Source organism: Aythya ferina, assembly GCF_964211825.1.
Source record: "Aythya ferina genome assembly, chromosome: 16".
In the NCBI taxonomy this organism is placed as follows: Eukaryota; Metazoa; Chordata; class Aves; order Anseriformes; family Anatidae; genus Aythya; species Aythya ferina.
Genome location: NC_140315.1, coordinates 9,890,914 through 9,911,629, shown reverse-complemented (window position 1 = coordinate 9,911,629; position 20,716 = coordinate 9,890,914). Strand labels below are relative to the sequence as shown.

Here is a 20,716-nt window from a genome sequence, read left to right as displayed (position 1 = left end):
GTTGGACTAGACAATCTTCAGAGGTTCTTTCCAACCTTGACCATTCTATGAGTCTGTGCAGTTCTGTTTTCCAACTGTAGAGTGGGCTGGTATTTGTTTTGGGCAGAAACAAGTAAATAAAGGCTAATAAAACTGAATTTAAATAGTATCAGATATTATGCTCCTGATAAAGCAGCAAGGGACTTACGTAGATTTGTATGCAGACTTACAGTGAGGTAAGTTCTAGACGTGCTGTCACTACAAAGACTTTAGATACTTCAACAAGAGATAGAATGCCACCATTTTGATGAGGAGAGTGTCTAAGCACTTAGCATGCACACAGCCCTCTTCTCATTAAAGTCAGCTCTCTGCTGAGTGACCTTTAGTTGGAATCCCATGTGTGAATAGTTGTGGCGATGAAAATTATGTTTTCACAAGCATTTAAGTGATACAGGTAACTAGGTCCTTTTATGGTCAATAGGACCTTGAGTCATTTAATCACTTTTGAACATTGGGTACATCTTCTAAGCTTGAATATTTTTGAAAACTCATGAAGAATGATCAGTCCTTTACTATGAAACTACTTCATGAATTTTATAACTAAGGTGTTGAACATTTTATTGACTTGTTCTGCACACATCAAATTTTCCAGCAATGGATTACAAAAAGTAAGTCCCCATTAGGATTTTTAGAATACAGAAAGGCTGGTATTTTAAATACTTATATGGCTAGATTTTAGCCCACCTATTTTTTTGTATGTTTTTATTTGAACATTTATTTGAAATGTGTGTTTTAACATGGCAAATGCATATTCCTTCCAACTCAAATGTTCCGATGATTTAACCATTTTGGTGTGGTACGTATAACCAGATAAACATTATTTGCTACTTACTTTTGGTAAGATGTCTTGAGATTCTGGCAAAGTACCCTGCTGTGAAGATTCACAGGCCCCTGATTCAATGTTACCAGATTTTCTTGGATTACATGGAGCAAAAAGTGGAGATAGTTCTACGCTAATCACTGTTCTACTCTCCTGTCTGGGGAAACTGGGACAACTCCTGTCTCAGGGACACCTCAGCCATGCACACAAATCTGAAGATTTTTGCCGCTCTGAGATAGGTGTGGTTTGAAGATGCATGAAATGGAGATGTGCAGTTTGGAGATGCTGCAAAGCAGCCACAGAGCTGCCACCACCGTGTTTTCCTGTGTCTGATTGCCAATGCTCTTGGTCTGTGCCTTGCAAAAACAAACAGACAAACAAACAAAAAAAAAAAAAACAACAACAGAGAAGGTCAATTCAACAATTCAGGCAGGGGGAAAGGCTCAGGCATTTTATTGACAGGGAAGCTCTTATTGTTGGCTGTGTCTTCACCACCTCACACAGACATTGCTTGTGTCACCTCCCATGTCAAGATGCCCTCAGGACATCCAGGGACCACTCTAGATCAAGGAGATGGGTGGCCCATATCCATGGGGCTGAAGAGGAGTGTATGTCTGTAACAGAGAGCTTAAGGTACCCCAAATTCACCCTTCTACCAGATAGGGCTCCTCCACCTTTTCTTTTCCTGTCAGGAACATGTTCCTTCTCTTCTCCGTTCTTCTCTCTCCTGCCTTTGAGATTCAACTGAGTGTCACCAGCATTTTCCTGTGTGGCTCTGCCAGTGCTCACCTGCTGCTGCTGACATGGCAGTGCCAGGAGTTTAGCAAAGCAAAGCACACTGAGAGAAGCCTGTGCTAGAGGAGAAAGGGCTGTCCCTTGTACCACAAGTATGTGGTGGTGAGTGTTAGCTCTAGTCTTCTGTGTCCCGCCTCCTCCCTTCGTCAGCCTGGCTGGTGCATTACAGATGTCCATTAGGATTTGGCGGTCCAGATCAGATTAGAGGACAGCACGGGAGGACCCAGAAGGGGTACCAGGCTCCCTTCCTGCCCTATGCCTTTGCTGATTAGCAGACTGGCAGTGCTCTCACCTTTCCTGGCAGCACTGGGATAAGGAAGCCATGGTATCTGAGCTGCCTATTTTATTGGCCCTTTTCTGTAAACTCTACAAAAGAGTCTACAGCCAGTATCCATACACTCCAGGCAGCTGCCTGTTTTAACTGCTCTGAAGGTGCTCCATGTGGCCATCGGTTAGGAGTCTCCTGCCCATTCTGTGATGATGACTGTTAAAGCCACACAGGCTTTCAGGACTGAAGCCATCTCCAGGAGTTGACACTGACACTGTGACTTGCTGTGCAATAGAATAGAAAAGCAGTTGCTTCTTATGTGATGAGCAAGCAGGGCTTGGGATTGTGTTGAGCTGTGGCTGCATACTAAACCAGGTGTGCCTTCCTTCCACAGGGAACGATCTCTTCCTGGTCGCAGTCCATGAGCTGGGACATGCACTGGGTCTGGAACACTCCAATGATCCCAGCGCTATCATGGCTCCTTTCTACCAGTACATGGAAACACACAACTTCAAACTGCCCCAGGATGACCTCCAAGGAATTCAGAAAATCTATGGTGAGCAACACTATCCACTCATCTATTTACACTGAGCCTGAGTGTAACATGTAGTTTATAGATGCAAACAGGTATCACTCAAAATCTTTCCAGTCTGGATGGATTTCCTCCTATGGCTTAATGAGACCTGTTTAAAACCCTTAATCCACAGACAAATATCAGATGGTTGTTCCAATGGCAGTATCTTTGCACAGGCCAGGATAACCATGATCTCACTGCTGCTCCATCCACTCTGTCTGTAGTATCAAGGACCAGAAAAAAGGAAAATTATGCAAACTGCTGTACCCAAGGGTTTTCTGTTAGGAACAGCCAGCACAAATAGAGGGGAAGAATTTGAAGAACATGAAATATCAAGGAAAGCAAAAAGTATTTATGCCACCATTTTTTTCTCCATATACAGAAGGCAGGGAAAAGTAGTTTGGACCCACTTAGGGAACACTTCTTTCAGTCTCCTGCTGAAATAAAAGAACATCATTGTATAACATGCCACAAAGTTGTGGGTCAAGGAAATGAGAGAGAAAAGGAGATGGAGGGATTATGGGAAAAAGCCAAGGGGTTGGGGATGATATGGCACCATGTGATACAATCATGGATATCAGGGTATGAGGACAGGGATTTCAGGGCGGGTTGGCTGGAGTAAACGGGGAGCAGGGGGAGATGCAGTTTGGAGGAGCCACTGTTGAGGGCAGGCTGAGCTGGAAGATGCTCGCTGTGAGGCTGTGAGGCTATGAATCTTATGTAGTCCATGGTCGTTTGTGGACAGTGCTTTGTCAAACATGCCTGATTTCTTTCTTTGAGGAAAGTACAAGTTTATCCTTACATTTACCCTACGTAGCTATGGAATATTCACAGCTGCATAACATCTGAAGTAAAATACTGTCTCCCAGTACCATTAGATATTATATGAATTAGACATAGGAAAAAGAAAACAAACAAACAAACAAACAAAATGTTAGATGGTTGTCAGTGGGAAATCATCACTGAAAGCTGGTGTCTCTAAGGGATTGCTGCTGGGGTCAGCAGCAGACCCAATACTAGTCAGCCTTTACATGAATAATCTACCAATGAATTTTAAATTGCTGCTAATAGAATTTGTGCCAAGACCTGTAAGACTCTAAAGAAGTGCAGAGAGACTTCAGAGATCTAAACTGTATGTCAGTTGTTTTAGTCTGTGTTTTTTTTTTTGCTTGTTTGTTTGTTTTGTGACTGGAATGAGATTCATTTGTCCAAATGTAGACATATGGCTATGTCTCTGTCTGGACTAGTTTCCCTGACTCCTGCCTAGGCAGTGGGAAAAAACAAGCATTTGTATGAGTGCAGTTCATCCCCCCTGTAAGGCAGATAGATATTCAAGTAAAATCCAACATTTAAAATAAGATGGCTTGAAGTACACTCAGGGGGAGCTGCCTTTTTCCATTAGTGCAACTGAAGATTTCTCTTCAGTGTTCATTAACAGGATGAAGTTGTATGGCAATTGTCAAGTGGTATAATTTAATTATGCATACTTACACACACTATGTACACAGATACTCTGGATGACAGAGACTCTGCATGGTTTTGAAATAAAGTGCTGGGGTAGTAGGCATTAAAGCTTCATTAAATATTATACCTAAGCTTTCATTTCTGAAAGCTGCTATAATGTCACTACACTGTTTCTATTTTGAAATACTGATTTACTTCCTGTGAATTAGAAAGGGGGGAAAAAAACTTTATATCTGACAATGAAAGTGCAATCAAGAAAATATGACTGGTTTCTCTATTTTCAGATACCTTTTTGGAAAGGAAACAGATGAGGAATTGACAGCGATATTTCTTCCACATTTGTGGTTCAAGCCAATATCAGTATAGGTCAGGCAGGGCCCCAGTGCCCAGGGCTGGGCTGCAATGGGGGTCCTGAGCCCATGGTTGGGGTGGGCCTGGAGATCATGGATGAGGCTGGTCAAGGACATGAAGGCCTAGTAGTGTCCTTTGGGGGCTGACAGTTTGTGAGAGCACTGCGTGACCTCTTGTGTAATAGAGCAAAGAGCTCAGCACTCTACTCCCCATGGCTTAACACCACCACTAGACTTCAAATGAGTTTTCACTTACCTAGTGATGTTAAACTTTAGCCAACAACTATGTTTAAGATTCTCCTTATGCAACATAATATGTTTAAAATTCAAACTCATGTTGAAAAAAGCAGTCTGAATGAATTACTATCTAGTTCAAGTGGTAATCAGGAATGAGTTTGTTGACTATCATGAAATCATGAAAGGCTTATCTCTGAGGTCTGTGAACTGGAGTGCATTGGGGTTGGTGTTGCTAGTTGTAGAAATACCTATCCCTGTAGGGAGAAGGAGTAGCTTCTGCATTAAGATCTTTGCTTCTCCAGCAAGAGATTTCATCCCTTAGCACAGAGTTCTGGACTGGAAACTACAGATTAGTTTACGTCTAGGTCTTACTCTTATGGGTCACAAAGAAAAGATGGAAGATGCAGGTTTATGTTTCTCCCTGGAACAGGAGATATGAGAACAAATCCTTTCATCGGAGCGCCTTAGAACTGAGAGGGGCCTGCTGAAATATCTTTCTTTGTAGCTTTAGCAGGAACATTCAACTAATGTGCTTTATTTCCACAATGCCAATCTGCCTCATCTTGCCTTGGGGATGTCAAAAGCTTGTCTACCAAGCACCTATCCAAAAACCAAAATGTCCTGCTTTGACATTTGACAATGTGATGCTTTGACATTATCTACAGAGCAGCAGTATGTGCTCAATACATATTATGTAGGAGCATGCTATGCAAAAGTCATAAGTCAAAAGTCAATAAGACATAGAGCTAATGCCTTGCATGTAGCATCCTTTTTTTTCTTTAAAAAGAAATTCAACTAAAATCTCCGATTTGTCATTCTACTGAATTTGCTAGAAAAAAAAAGAACAAGGCTGTACTGAAATTTAAGTTCACTTTGTCTTCTTTTGACAATGATGCACTTCAAATGTGTTTTTATGTTGTATCTCTATTTTCTATCCATTAGAAAAGTATATGTCTGAGTCTCTCATATAATGATTTGTCGCATGATTAAGTTATTTTCTGATGGATTTATTTCAAAACTCACCTGGAAAAACAGCAGGTGATAGGAAATCTGATTTGTGCTTTTCTCTGGTTGGTATAAGGTCGATGTTTAAAATGTTATTTCCATTTATGAGCTAATGATGAAAGGGGTAGCAGCTCACCATGCGTAACAGAGTGGACTGTAAAACAAGTCAGCAGGATTTCCATCTTCTAACAGGTGCTTTTTGAAGCTTGCGCCTTGACAAAAAGAGGGAAATACCATGACTGTCCTTTGTATGTCTTTTTCAGAAGGATATCTCCCACTGTACTTTTGTGCCTGTGTTATGAGCATCATGGCCAGGAAGGAATTAAACCGGAAGTAATACTAGTATGTAGGTCCTTTGGATATTCAGTTAAATTGACTGCCTCTTTTACTTGTTCTAGTGTTGAAGTCAGGGCTGCATGCAGATACCATGCAGATGGAGAGATGAGGCATACTCAGCCATAGCATTGTCACATAACCTGAATCGATCATCTTTCAACGTTGTTTCTTCTGTTCTTCATGTCCTGCTTTAAGCACTGTTTTGCAGTGGGCTGTGAAGCAGGCTCTTATATTAGAAGTGACCTTCCTAACACCATGCCTGGGGTACAGAGAGGTCAACATGAGGTGCAGAAAAAACTCCTATCTATATGGATACTTGAGCTGGTAAACCAGGCCATTACTTTCAAGGGCTTTTTGAAGCCTAAGGTCACAAATGAAAGGTCTGCTGTCCTCTCAAAGACAGACCAAAGCATTAAGCCTGGAGACAACCTCAAGGATCTCAATGCTCCCAAGCCCTGCTGAGGACATTAGCCTCACACATTTTTTCCACAGCCCAAGAGAAGGTCTTGTAGTCAGTGCATGTGCTGCATCCCATGAGGGCTGAAGTCTAGGGTGGTAGTGAAAACCCTGCCAATGGCTGTCCAAGGAACAGATTAATCACCACTGGACAGTGCCACCTCTGACATCCAGGTATAGATGATCAGCAGGTCCTGAGCAAGTAGCACCTTCTTCTGGTCCTTTTACTCCTGTGCAGCAAGCATAGGTTTCACAGCTTAACTCACCTTTTTCCCAATGGCTTCCCATAGAGCAATCCTAGATCTATATAACCTACATTTATGTGACAGGTGGCTTGTGATGAAACAGCAGAAAGACCTGTTGCAAAAGGCTCTAAGCTCCATGTGACAACACTGCATTCTGAGCGGGACCATCTGAGCAAGCTTTGCTGTCATGCAAGATCTAGAAACATTCGTATTAGGACCATTTTCTGATAATGGCCTCTGAAGGTGGTAAAAGTATGGAGTAACACTGAAGACCCCTATGTATAGAAGGTGATTTTAGTGATTGTGAGATAGAGAAGCATGTTGTGCGTGATGAATTTGCATGCTTATAGTGTATCTCCCCATGCCAAAAGATCAGTAATGACAGTCCTCTACAGCATTGTGATGGATGTTCGTCTCCTGAAGGACAAGTGCCAGAAGACAGAATTTGGAAGGGTAATTTTCACATGCAGAAATGAAGTACCTACTCGGAGAGATCCCAGCTCTTGAGGACAGAGTGATTCTCCCTGTGACTGCTCATTCCATCTAGAGCTTCTGCTTTGCAGGGGCGAAGAAGGTGAGTTTCTGTGCTTGGTGAGCAGGTGGATGAGCAGTGGCAGGGACAAAGGTGGTAAGGTCCAGGTGAGTTGGAAGCAGACTGCACACTATCTTACAGGTGAGCCCAAGGTCACACAGTTCCCAAAATCCAAAGGCACTGCGAGCCCTGGAGTCCCAGCAGTGTGGGCTTCAGAAACATCAAGGGCCACACAGATGCCACCACTGAGATCACTGTTCTGTTTGTACTAAGGTATCAGTCCTCAAGACAGTAGTACAGAGGTTTCCAAAAATGTTCATCTTAGTATTCCTTTCAAAACCTGTTACCATCTCTCCACTTCATTGGCAAACTGACAATACTATTTTCTTTCAAAGCAAAGAAGATGAACAGGTTTTTTTCACTGTGTCATAAAAGAACTAAGGCGTGCAGCTGATCAGATAGTAGTATTATCTCTCCCTGTGTTATCTGTATTGGAAGACTGACTGGTAATGGTACAAATAATAGTGCTGCTTTTATTTTCTCCTTTTTTTTTTTTTTTGGATGGTACAATTAATCCTGTGTCCTTGCACTCTTGTACTCTGCTGAGTGCAGAGAATAGAGACAAACTGTATCCTCATTCCCAGTGACCCTCCATCCTGTGTACTTATGCAGCATCAGCAGCTAGAAAAGCAATTGAAATGAGCATCTCTTTGAGGACTTAGGGGTTTCCTATACCACCATCAGCCTTTCTACAGCCTCACTTGTGTTCTTCCAGCATCCCCGAAATAACACAAAATGCTACAGGATGCTCCCAGATCTGGGACTTTTAGATCCATGCTCCACAGAGGGCAGGAGAAGGACAACATTTGTCAATAAGAGAACTGAAAAGATCTGCCATGATTACACATCTCTGGCATGCTACAGAAATACCAGATTCTCTCTCTCTGTTGCTTCCCTTCATGTTCACCTTTCCTTCTTTCTAGCGACTCTGTAGGACCCAGAACAAAACATCGGATTCCACCTCTGGTGCATCCACTGAGTCTCACCTGCTATACACCAGATCTCCATTCCCATTCTTACAAAATGCAGGCAGGGAGTAACCACCTGGTCCCCTGTGGTATCCCTGAGGCCCACATGACCCATGAAGGTCTCAGCCATGATGCAGGGACTCACCTGCAACCATGCTGGCCCTGGAGCTGTACACCTTGGGCTTGAGAGGAGGGAGCTGGCCCACACTGACTAGCTGTCCCCTGGAAAAGCGGGGAGCCCCACCCTTCTTAGGCACTTTCTGAGCTAAAGGAGGAGCACTGCTTTATGGTATGGCTGGGCAGGAAAAACTTCTTTCATCCTACAGATTTTTTGGAGTACAAAAAAGTGCTTTGTTTTGAAGTGGAGTGAATGTCAGGCTTCTTAATGTTTGTTTTTTTTCCAGAGGGAAACTGGGCTGCAGGCACCACATCTGGAGCATCTTGCAGAGCCCTAAACTCTCATCCTTCTTCTGCCTAAGGTCAGCCCAGGAATTTTGGACCCACTTTTATTGACCCCAAAGCAGAGAACTCAAATGCAAGGTGAATCACCTTGTTACAGAGCCCAGGAAAGCATTTCTTTTTGTTTAGAGCAAGGATTTCAGCCATGGACTCCTGGAGTCCTTCCTGAGTGTTGAGCTGTTGTGGGTGGACCACCTCTCCTCCCTGAGATAGCTCATTGGCAACTAGCTTGTTTAATATGAGCAGGAACCTCTCTCTGTGGGGTCTGCAGAGCATCCCAGTGTGTTTCTGTCACTCTCCCATGCTCCTTTGGATTATACATTTTGATTTTCATCTGAAAAGCCTTTCCTTTGTACCTGCATAGATGGCAAAGTCCTGCAAAAACATGTACCTCACTGTTTTACAACCCTAAGTTCCCTGTATTTTATTCAAAAGCCTAACTTCCTGGCTGTAGTCCTGTTGGTAGTCTTATTCCTGGAGTGAATATTAAGAGAATAAAGAAACACCTTTGTTTGCAGGTGGATTTTTCTCTCCCCTGACCTGCAACAAAGGATGTCCTCTGCACTGGCAGGCTTGGAGAGCCGCTTGGCTCATGCAGAGCTGGCCCTGATGGATGCCAAGCCGTGCAGGATGCCTCCAGGCGGGTGTTGTGCAGTTGAGGGAACACTCTGTCAATAGCCGGGAGGACAGTACAATTATATTTTGTCCTCAACTATCGACACAGTGGCTCCTAAATGCCTCCTCTCTCTGTGTTATCTTCACAGGTCACCTTGGTATTCAGATGGTCTGCGACAGAGGAAGCATGAAGGGAGGAGGCTAAGTGCCAGTGGCGGAAGTCACACTCCGAAGGTGATCTGCTGTGACCCAAAAGCTTTCTGACATTTTTTTTTGCCTTGGTTGTAATAGAGAGGAAGAAAGTCTTCTTCTCCACACAGTGTCTGTAAAGTCCCAGCAAGGTGCCTCCCTATGGAGCAGAGTTTCTGGCTCCAGGGGGTTTCTTGCCTGCTTCTTGTGTGGGAATGGCTGTAGGGTCAGCCCCAGGGGAGGGTTCGGCCCCGGTGCTGGAATCACACACAATAAATAGGTGCAGACCCAATGACCGGGTTCAGGCTCAATAGCAGACCCAAGCAACAGCCTCTCACTTAATTTTCTCTCAATGAGATTTGCTCTGACTGATTCTCTGAAGTTGTTTGGAAATGTAGTGATAGAGGCTGTGATTTGTGTGCAATACTGCCTAGTTAGTCATATCAGTGGGTGTAATTAGGTGGGTGTAATCAGTTTCCATAATAAATACCAGGGTGCCAGCATCTGTTAAGTAACTCTTTGTTCACGGTCATCTCTGCTGCTCATAAAGCTGTTATATCCTGCCCTTAGCCATCTATTTTGAAAGCAGGTTACAGTCATGACACTAATGTAATAGCAATGATTTGCAAACTATATAGGGTCTGTTCATTCTGCTTTTGTGCCAGGTTTGGCTCCAAAAGTGGCTCATATCTTACAAGAGAGCATCTTTCTTCAGCAATGGGCAGGCTGTGCTACTGCTTTCCATCCCCCTAACTGTAGACCAAATTTCAGTGGCATCTCAGGATTAATGAAAGCCTTTAAGAGTTGCAGGGGCTATTTTAACTTTCTTCTTCACTACAGAAGACTGTGACTTTGGGGACATAAGCCTTAAGAGAGTTGAATGTGACTGCTGTTGTGCAGCATGGGTAGGGTAGCTGTAGCCTGGTGTACGAGTGGTCCTTGCTTGTGAATCTGAGCCCTTGGTGTAACAGAAAAAGCACCCCATGTAAACCTTCATCCCCATGGGAAGGCCCTCAAGCCATCCTTTTGCACAGCAACATTCTGTACTCCAGAGACCTGCCTTTAAAGCATCTAAGTGGGGCATCACACTTGTCTTATCCCTTGTTTAGGGAGAAGAGAACCAAAGCCCAGGGATGCCACCCCTTGGCCTGGCACCTTGAAGTGAGGTGTGGCAACAGTCAGTGCTGACATCTGTGTATTTGATTGTGGATCAAGGCCAAGCACCTGCTCCGAAAACCAAACTACAAGAATGGCCTCTCACGTTCCTTGGGAAAGATGAACAAATTCAAGTTCTCCAAACCCCAGCTGTAAATGAAAGGCAGTACTTTTAATTCCTGGGGTACCTTTTGGCTGGAACAGTTTTACTAAAGATTGCAGTGAGCTTTTCATTTCTGGCTTTCCCTCTTTTTAATATTAAATATGTTTAAAACTAGCATGGTTTGAACAGGAATGAAGTATGGATACATGCTACACAGCAGACAACACAAGATGGTTTCTTAGTCTTGCCTGGTGCTGCAAATCTGTGAAACAAGAAAGGGATTGTTTTTACCAGCTGCAGTCACAAATACAGCTACCGGGTGTCCAGCAGCAGGTATACCCTGCAAATCTTTGCGAATGCTGAAACTGGAGTCCACAGCTTCTCTGCTCACAGCACATCCCCTTGTCCCCTCTCATTGTGCACATTGCTATTTCATTCTTACACAGCTCTCTTTACCCTGGGAAATGAAGCAGTTTTACTTCCTCTGTCACTTACACTGTTGGTCTTTTTCATAGCGGTATAGAAAGCATTTGGGCTGGAAGCGTTCTCCTATGTCTGTAGTTGGAACTTCCACCTGTAGCAGACTTGCCAACACTACTTGGCCCCATTCATGGCTTTCTCTAGTGAGCCCTGAAAGCCTCCAGGCTGGAGAGTCCACAAACATCTTGGGACAATTTTTCCCAGTGCTGCTCCACCATCCTGTCTTGCTGCCTTTCTGCCCGTCCCAGTACCTATCGCTAGTCCATATGATGAACCAGAATAGCCCATTCCCAAATTTCCTGAATTTGCAGAGTTGCCTGTACTCCTATAGTTTTAACCCATTTCATTAATGCTCTGTTTTGTTATGGTTTTGATTCTTTCCATGACAATTCAGCTGTTCTAACAATTTAGAGATACTCATCTAAAAAAAGACTGTTTTGTTTTGCGTTTTTTTTTTTTAATTATCTCTGTAAAAAGGATTTACATGCCAGAAACAAAAAAACAAAAAACAACAACAACAACAACAAAAAAAACAAACTCTAATTCATTGAATCTTGAATACCTCCAATGATTGATGAAACATTAAATTATAGCATATGATTACAAAACTATAGTCTGTATTCTGCACAATATATCAGCTTATGTCTTTTTGACCTGTCAGACACATTTAACATTAGTGTCTTTAGATACTATTCCTGTCTCAGCCTTTTTTGCTTTGAAAGAGAGTTTTAAAATATTTTCATCTCCTTATCTTATTACAGTCATCTCTATAAGACTGTATTCTTGCTCTCTTCTCTCAAAGTGTGGATTTTTTGGCTTATTATTTCTGGAAATCCAAAATGGCTGTTGGTTTCAGCATTTCTGTCCATTTGCTGTGTCTGAGAAGCAGAACAGCCCTGACTTGGCATTCACTCCCTTTCTCGCTAGGGGTCTTTCCATCAAACAGTTTGAATACAGCACACACATACATAACACAGCGACTTCTTGGGTCCCTCCCAGACAGTTCCCTCTGGCAGCAGGTGTTCCTCTCTGCATTGCAGACTGCTGCCCATCTCACCCTGTTTAAAGGCAACAGTAGTCCTTGGAGCCCTCCCTACAGTCATGTGGGTTTACTTCTAACTGCTTCTTAAAATACAGGGATCTTTCCAGGTGTAGACTTTGTGCTGAAACAGTTGGTGGTCCTTCACAAACTACCAAATAGGTGTCTTATGAAGATGCTCCACCATATCAATTAAACTGGCAACCAAAGAAGCTTTTCTGATCCATAAATGGCAACAGAAATGCATCTTTGATTTGGTCAGCATGTTAGCCTCTTGCAGAGCGGGGAACAAATAAGTACACCTCGGTTGCACTGCTGTAGCAACATGCTGCAATCTCTTTTAGAAAGGTGAACTTTGCAGTAGTCTGCTAGCACAGGAATCCAAATGAGATTTTGCAACATATTCGGGTAGACAAAACAGGTCTCCAGTTTCTTGGCCCATTTAATTTGTCAAAGCAAGAGCTGAGGACCATGTTCCCATGTCACAGCTGAACAAACCAGAACTCTGGCCTTCAGTGTATAGGATCAGCCTGGGACCTTTCCACATTCCCATCCCTTCCTCTGGCATCATGTCCCACTGTACCAACTCAGTCCTACTTCCATGAGCTTTCCAGCCTAAATCAGAAGTGCCAGCTAGTGTGTAGCTCATTGCAGGAGTTGCTTTTGCACATACTTCACATGACAATATGTTACCTATGGCTATATTAGCAAACAACATCTATGGCTGTTAGCAAGAATAATACTAGCACATCTGTAGATGCAGCAGTTATTTAGGGATGGTGTTATAGAGTGCTGAGGACTTGACACTTACTCTGACAGCATCTGGGGGAATGGGGTTACTGCAGATTATCTCTAGTCTTTCCCTGTGATGCCCATTTGCAGCTGCAGTATCCTAGATGTGCTCCTGAAATGCATTTTTCAAACTTAGCTTCATCCAAAAATAGTTTAATGTGTTTTGATGTGAACCAAGGCACAGATATTGAAAATAATTGAGAAATTCTCTTCAAAAGCACACACCTGAGCTCACTGGAAACACTAGTGTAGATGCACCCATACTGACATATCCAACAAGAGGGGGACGCTAATCCTGTTGGCTCCTATGACAGGCAGTACCTGGAAATATTTACTGCATACCAGTAGGGGAAGAAAATCACAGATCATCAGTAATAGCAGTATCACAGTTTGGGAACTTGATTTAAGAGAAATTTATGGCCTGCTAAGATACAGGGCACTAACCAGCTAAGATTGGAGGAGAACGAGAAATACAAGGTAACAGAGTAGTATTTTTATTCATTTAATGTAGGCAAATTATCTGACAGCTTTCCAAGAATAATCTTACACTGTGAATCCTCATCTAAAGAGTTTCCATGAACAATATTCAATGTCTTTTATCATAGTTCTGGAGTAAATAAAAACAATTGTTATTAAAAATTAAAGATGGCACAAAATACAACATGGTAAGGACAAGTCATCATATAGAAATACTGTTATCCATTTGCAACACTTTGCAAAACAGCTGTAAGACAAGTTTCAAGATCTCAAAACCAAAAGACATTGTAGGAACAGGTGGAATTGGGCCATTTAGCTCATTAAGGGAACTTTAAAGTTCATCCTTATCAAGATCTATAAACACCTAAATGTTGAGAGACTAGAGATAGAAAAGGAAAAAACAAAACAAAAACAACAACAAAAAAAAACCAACGAATCTAAACCTGCACAAATTCAGACAGTAAGTCAGACAGATTTCAGAAATGACAGGGGCTTAATGACTGGAACAATTTGTGCATTACATATTTTATGTAATGTCTTGAAGTTTGTGAAGTTTGAAGACTTGAAGCCCAAACGAGATGTCTCTTCCTGGAAAATATCCTGTATCTGCACAAAAACCACTAGATTTGTCACAGGATTAGCAGCTGGAGGTTTCTGGCCTAATTATACAGGAAGTTGGACTATACTATCGGAGTGGCACTTTCTGAACATAACATCCATGAAACCTATGGACATAATTCTTGTTAGAATCTCAATAACAGTTAAATGTGATGACTTTCTCTGATGACTTCTTTGTCACTATCTGTAATGATTTTCACTGACCCTGTCACCCTTCTAGGCCATGTTAAGCACTTGATCATTATAGGAACCTTTTGAAAATGTAACATTTAAGATCTAAGTTGATATGTGAGCTTGGACACCCAACTATCATTTTAGGCATCATAGTTCAGAGTGTTCATCTGCAAAACTGTTCTGATCCCACAGGTGCGTAGCCTCCATGAGTATCTATATCCTTACTAGTAGATGCCTTCTCTGGGTTTGAGCAAGACAATCGTACACAACAGGATAGCTCTTCTTGCAGTGGCCTGTGAGGACAAGCTTCACCCAGTAATACAGCTGATGTGAAGCACATCAGTGCTTGAACCCCTAAGACAGTGAGACTGATAGCAGTTAGCCCCTGTTCTGCCTGGTGATGAAAGTTTTTTTCCTGCAATCTCTTTACATAGCTGCTTAAAAATCACTTTTCAGAAAGAGATGGAAACCATGATCTATAAACAATCAAATCAAATCCTATTTAATTACATCAAATGTAAAACTTGCCAAATCTCTTGCTTCTTGTAGCCTTTTGTTTATTTTCATGCTAACTTGGGGCTGTCTCTGAGAAACAACAAGAAATCTTACCATGATTTTCTTAATTAGGTATGGACCAGATTTTATCACTGTTAATGAAATTTTCCTGTGGGACAGTCATTTCAAAAGCAGACCTTTGCTCCAAGTCTCAGCTGCTTATATTTATTATAGTTCTTTACATTCTTGCAGCCCTGTAAGATCCCCAGAATAATCTGGGTAAGGATCGAAGGCAAGAGCTGTGCTTGTAGGGGGGAAGGCATCATCTGAATGATGGAATGAGAGCAAAGGCCCTTATCACAGTTGTTTGTTGGAGTTCCTATGGTGTTCTGAAGAGGAAGATTAGTGACTAATCTGCAATAAAGTAATTGCCTTCTAATTTCTAAATTCCTCTGCAGTTTCCCTTAGTTTGCAGCAGTATCTTCAATATAACTTTGTTCTGGTTGTTGTTGTTGTTATGGACTAATAAACATTTCTGTTCAATGGCTATTACCTTTAATCTCATTTGGGAATGTGATTGGTGTGCATCCTCCTTTTATCTACAGCCTCCTTGGAAAGACCTACACAAACACACTGTCTCTTCTTCAGTTCGTATCCCTTGTTTGTTCTGGGACCTCTTTCATGTGTGTATACATTTTGTTCTGCTTCCCATTTCTAGGGAATGATCTCTTATGTGTACATAGTTCATAAAGAATATATACATTCCTCACAACACACTTCATCCAGCCTGTTGCCTTTTAAAACCTGAGGAAAGTACAGAAAATCCAAAATTGCCCACTTCACTAAACATTTTTCTTTTCAATTCTAGGTCCTCCTGTTGAGCCCTTGGAGCCAACCAGGCCTTTACCGACTCTTCCTGTTCGCAGAATTCACTCCACTTCGGAAAGGAAACACGAGAGACAGCCACGACCTCCTAGTCCTCCTCTAGGTGACAGGCCATCTCCTCCTGGCATGAAACCCAACATCTGCGATGGCAACTTTAACACTGTGGCTCTCTTTAGAGGAGAAATGTTTGTTTTCAAGGTACTAAAAATTCTTACTTATCTCATGGATGGTTTTCTTTAGTTTCATTACTGGAAAAGATGAATAAAAGTATAAGGTAGTTACCGTTACATTTGAAGTGTCTCTAAAGGTAGCTCTGTTCCTCTGAGGCTGCTAAATGAGTAATGTTAGAGGGAACTGTAAGCAGACTGGCTTTGTAATATTTTGAAACAGTGCCTAATGGGATTTACAGACTAAACAGAATTTTGGTGTCTGTGCACCAAAAAGTGAACTCATCAGTCTCACATCAGTGCCTGGTAAAATTATGGAGAAGATGGTCTTTGAAGTTATTGAAGTGCACCTGGGGGACAATGCATTCATTGGTCCCAGCCAACATTGGTTCACGAGGGGTAGGTCCTGTTTAACAAATTTGATTTCCTTTTATGGTAAGATCACCCATCTAGTCGATCAAGAGAAACCAGCTGATGTGATCCTTTTGGATTTCAGTAAAGCTTTTGATGCAGTTTCCTATAGGATCCTACTGGACAGAATGTCCAGCATACAGCTAAACAAAAACATCATACAATGGGTGAGCAATTGTCTTACGGAAGAGCTCAAAGGGTTACGCTAAATGGGTCCACATCTGGCTGGCGGATGGTCACCAGTGGGTTCCCCCAAGGTTCCAGTTTAGGGCCAGTCCTCTTCTATGTTTTTATAAACGATTTGGACGTAGGACTAGAAGGTGTTTTGAGCAAATTTGCCAATGACACTAAACTTGGAGGAGTTGTGGACTCGGATGAGGGTGGAAAGGCCTTGCAGAGAGATCTGGACAGACTGGAGAGCTGGGCAATCACCAACCACATGAAGTTTAATAAGAGCAAGTGCCGGCTCCTGCACCTGGGAAGGGGCAACCCTGGCTACATGTGCAGACTGGGCAATGAGGTGCTGGGGAGCAGCCCCACAGAGAGGGATCTGGGGGTTGTGGTTGACATCAAGTTGAATTTGAGCCATGTACGTTAGATCACCTTGCATCTGAAAAACCATGGTCCTACTCCCAAAATACCCAAGGCTTTCACTCTGCCCACTGGGTATGAATGTGGAGTGGGAAATATGGAAGGTTATTAAATGTACGGAACACATCAGCCACAGAAAATGTCTGAATTGAAAATTGTTGAAGGTATTTGGAGAAGTATCAGAGACTCTGTCCTCCTCTTACTCTTCCCTGAGCATCCACTATGTCTTTAACTAATGATCTTATATCTAAAGGGATATTTAATAACTCCTTCGGGCCTATGGATGTTGTGTGTTTCACACAGTCACCATATGTGGTGGTATACATAGTGGTATACACTGTATGGCTGTCCTAAGGTCAGATAGTTGAGCACCAGCTCTCCTGGGAGGTCATATAACTGTAAACTTGCTTCCCCCTGCTTCTTTTTCTTCTCCTTCTGTCCACCCTTTTTCACAGTACCAATAATCATCTTGTTACCCTTTTGGCTGCCATCTTCCCCATGAAGTGCTTCCCTTGGGATTTCACTGGAAATGCTTTCACTGGGATTGGTGTTGGGCAGCATTGGAGCTCTCATCCAGACCAGGACTTCTACCTTTAATGGCTACAGGCTTAGGCATGGATTAGTAGTGCTTGATGCCAGACTGCAAGATGAAAGTACTCAGTCTGAAGAGCTTTCTGATTTTCTCAGGATCGCTGGTTCTGGCGTCTGCGCAACAACCGGGTGCAGGAAGGATATCCCATGCAAATTGAGCAGTTCTGGAAAGGTCTTCCTGCAAAGATTGATGCAGCCTACGAGAGGTCTGATGGAAAGTTTGTTTTCTTCAAAGGTACAGTATATTTCAGTATGAGCCTGCTACACCTGCCTCACATCACACAATTAAAGCATTAAGATGATGAAAATGGGTTCACTGAATCCCTGTCCTTTTCCAAGGGGGCACTTCCAGCAACTAAAGTTTCCTGTTCCACTGACCAGCTTAACAGCTTTGATTTCAAATCAAAGAGTCAGAAAAGATGTGTCATTGCACAGCAGAACCAGCGCCTCTCCTTGCTCATTTGCCAAGTGCAAACTGCTGCAGAACAGTGCAGATCACTGGTGCTGCGCAGCCTCCTGAGGCTTTACTGCTGGCCTATATACCATCATGTTCAGGGACAGATCTGCTCTCCTGGGTCAAAGTCTGCTACAAAGGGAGTTCAGTGAGTCAGTCAGTTGCAACTTGGGTTGAAAGTTCAGCTACAGGACCTCCTGCAGTCTTGAAAAAAATCTCTATCCCCGTGTAGAAGTGCTTGGTTGACTATTTGCCATGCAGCTGAGTCACAGAGGGCTCATCTTCTCTGCCCTAGAGGCACTAGCAAAGGTAGTTGCTGTGACAACACCCCTAAAACATTTTAGTCCAGTAAGCAATGTGGGCTGTACAAGAATAAATGGAACAGGGAGGCTGTTAGCACAGACCTGTCTTTTTCTTACATATTTTTGCTAGATTTTTACTAATGGTTGTTAGTCCTTCTAACAACTGAGCCATACATAAAAGTTCTCCTTTGATTTTCACCTTCCAATGTGATAGCCAAGCCTTAACATATTCCTTAGTGTGGGTTGGCCTTGCCAGTACAATCTCTGTATAAAGCTAATATAGTTCAGTAGATATTGGCTTCCATGTAATTCCAGGTAATGAGAAACAGTTCCTGTTCCTCAGGGAGTGTGAGGCTCCTGCCTGTCTCCTTGAACATGTTGTGGCATCATCTTGGAGCTTCTCCAGATACAGGGCAACCCCAAACCACACTTCTAGACAATTATGAAGGTTTTGACACCTTGATCGGAAGAGTCTGGGGAAATATTAGGAAGAACGTAGTCAGTATCCTTGAAGAAGACCTTTAATTGTGGCCACTGCCTATTAATCAAAGGCTTCCATTAAACATCTGTAACAAGAGGTTGTTCATAATGAGATCAGTGAGGCATCAATATGGCTAGTTGACTTAAAGCATGTTGGTGGCTTTTATGGAAGGTACATGGCACTTGATTTATAGTCCCGGTCCTTGTTCTAGTCTAAGAGGGGCACACTACTGTTTCCTACATATTGTTTCCTGTCAGTGCAATGTGAGCTTCTGTGTCATGATCTGCTCACATCTTTTCGAGGTGCTGGAAAAATGTGTTATGGGTGTTTTCTCTGAAGAGTCCATATGGCCATCTTTATGTGAGGCCCATATCATCTCCTTGCGCTGTGACAGTTTCTGAGCATGATCAAATTGTAAGCAAGGAAGAGTAGCTGGAAATCATCACCATGCCCCTGTACAGATGCAAAGTACATGTGGTCTTCTAATATACTGCATGCGGCTTCAGTCCCTCAGCTCAGTAAAATGTATTAAAACTAGAGAAGGCTCTAAGAAAGGCAATGGAAATTAGCAAAAAGTATGGACTGGCCTTCTACAAGGAACAATTAAATATCCTAGAACTCCTCAGCCTCAGTGAGAGCTGACGAAGACAGGATGTGAGAGAAGCCTTTCAAATCAAGACTGGCCTAGAGTATGTGAATGGGAAAGCATTGTTTAACATTTCCAAAACAAGAGCTAGAGTGTCAAATAAAATCAAGAGGCTACAGGTTTAAAATGCCAAGGAGGAACTTTTCACATAATACATTTAAGCCCAGAAGTCACCACCATGCTGTGGTTCAGTGTAGGTGTTTTGCATTTGTATCACTTTAACTACTAATTAGGCATACTCATATGTTGCTTGTATCCCTGTTCGTCTCCAGGAGATAAATACTGGGTTTTTAAAGAAGTGACAGCAGAGCCTGGATACCCACACAGTTTGGTGGAGCTGGGTAACTGTCTGCCCCGGGAAGGCATTGACACGGCTTTGCGCTGGGAGCCTGTAGGCAAAACCTACTTCTTCAAAGGAGACAGGTATTGGAGATACAACGAGGACAAGAGAGCAACGGACCCAGGATACCCAAAGCCCATCACTGTGTGGAGAGGAATCCCTCAGGCGCCACAGGGAGCTTTTATCAGCAAAGAAGGCTGTATGTATCTGTAATCATTATACAAGTTAGACCAATAGTATCTTACCAAGCTCAGGAGTTGCGTTGTTGGGTTTGGGGTGTTTTAAATTTTTCCACTGAGGTAGGACTCACATCTCAGGCTGCCCAAGGCCACAGTGACACCTGCAAGCACAGGCAGTCTACAATTCTTCCTGACCCTCATCCCAGCCCAGGTACCTCCAAGCCACTAAACCACATTACTCTAATACTAGCCATTTGGGATGGGAAAAGGACTTTTTCTGGTTTTGCTTCCACAAGAGTCCCTAACCAAGCATTCCCAGGCTGTGACTGTGGGGATGCCATACCTTATTGTTTTTTTTCTCCTGTTCTCTTAGCTGTAGCTAGCTCAGTTGCTCTCTTCCTATTACAGGCTCCAACCTTCTGGATGTACTTTGAAGTTAGACATGCTCTGAGCATGGGTTTGGACCTCTAGAGGCTCCTTCTAGAGCATTTCTTTCTCTGACTTGAAGATTTCTTCCTTTTCCGCCAACTAGGGAAGAACTAACAGAAGGGGTTTGTCCATTGAGCCCTTGTTTAACTTGAGGGCTGTGGTGTGGGACAAGGGCTCTGGGGTTGGGCTTTCCAATACATCTGGAATACTGCAGTGACAGCCAGCTAAGCAGGAGGCTAGATAAAGGAGAGTCACTTTCACTGGTGTTCCTTTCCCTTTCCTTTCCCCCCCCAAAAAAAAATAATCACTTAAGAGTGATTAAAAAAGGAAGCTTGGAGTCCTCTGTAGAGATGAAGGATACTTCAGACAACATGTAGCATAAACCATCTGCCTGTTACTAGCAGCAGGACAAGACTGTTTCTTAACGAAGTCCAAATCTTTCAGATTCTGTCATCAAAAGGACTTATTTTATTCAGTATTTGCTTTCTCAGGTGG

The 20,716-nt window shown here is 42.8% G+C and overlaps 1 protein-coding gene across 2 annotated transcripts in view; it reads left to right on the top strand.

Annotated features, from left to right (window-relative positions):
* Positions 1–20,716, top strand: part of MMP24 (matrix metallopeptidase 24) — a 50,482-nt gene that overhangs the window by 22,441 nt on the left and 7,325 nt on the right. For both annotated transcript variants that reach the window (XM_084538328.1, XM_084538327.1), the window contains 4 exons: positions 2,317–2,478; positions 15,614–15,828; positions 17,487–17,625; positions 19,546–19,812. In XM_084538328.1, coding sequence (XP_084394454.1) covers positions 2,317–2,478; positions 15,614–15,828; positions 17,487–17,625; positions 19,546–19,812 — 783 coding nt within the window. The remainder of the gene's footprint in view (positions 1–2,316; positions 2,479–15,613; positions 15,829–17,486; positions 17,626–19,545; positions 19,813–20,716) is intronic.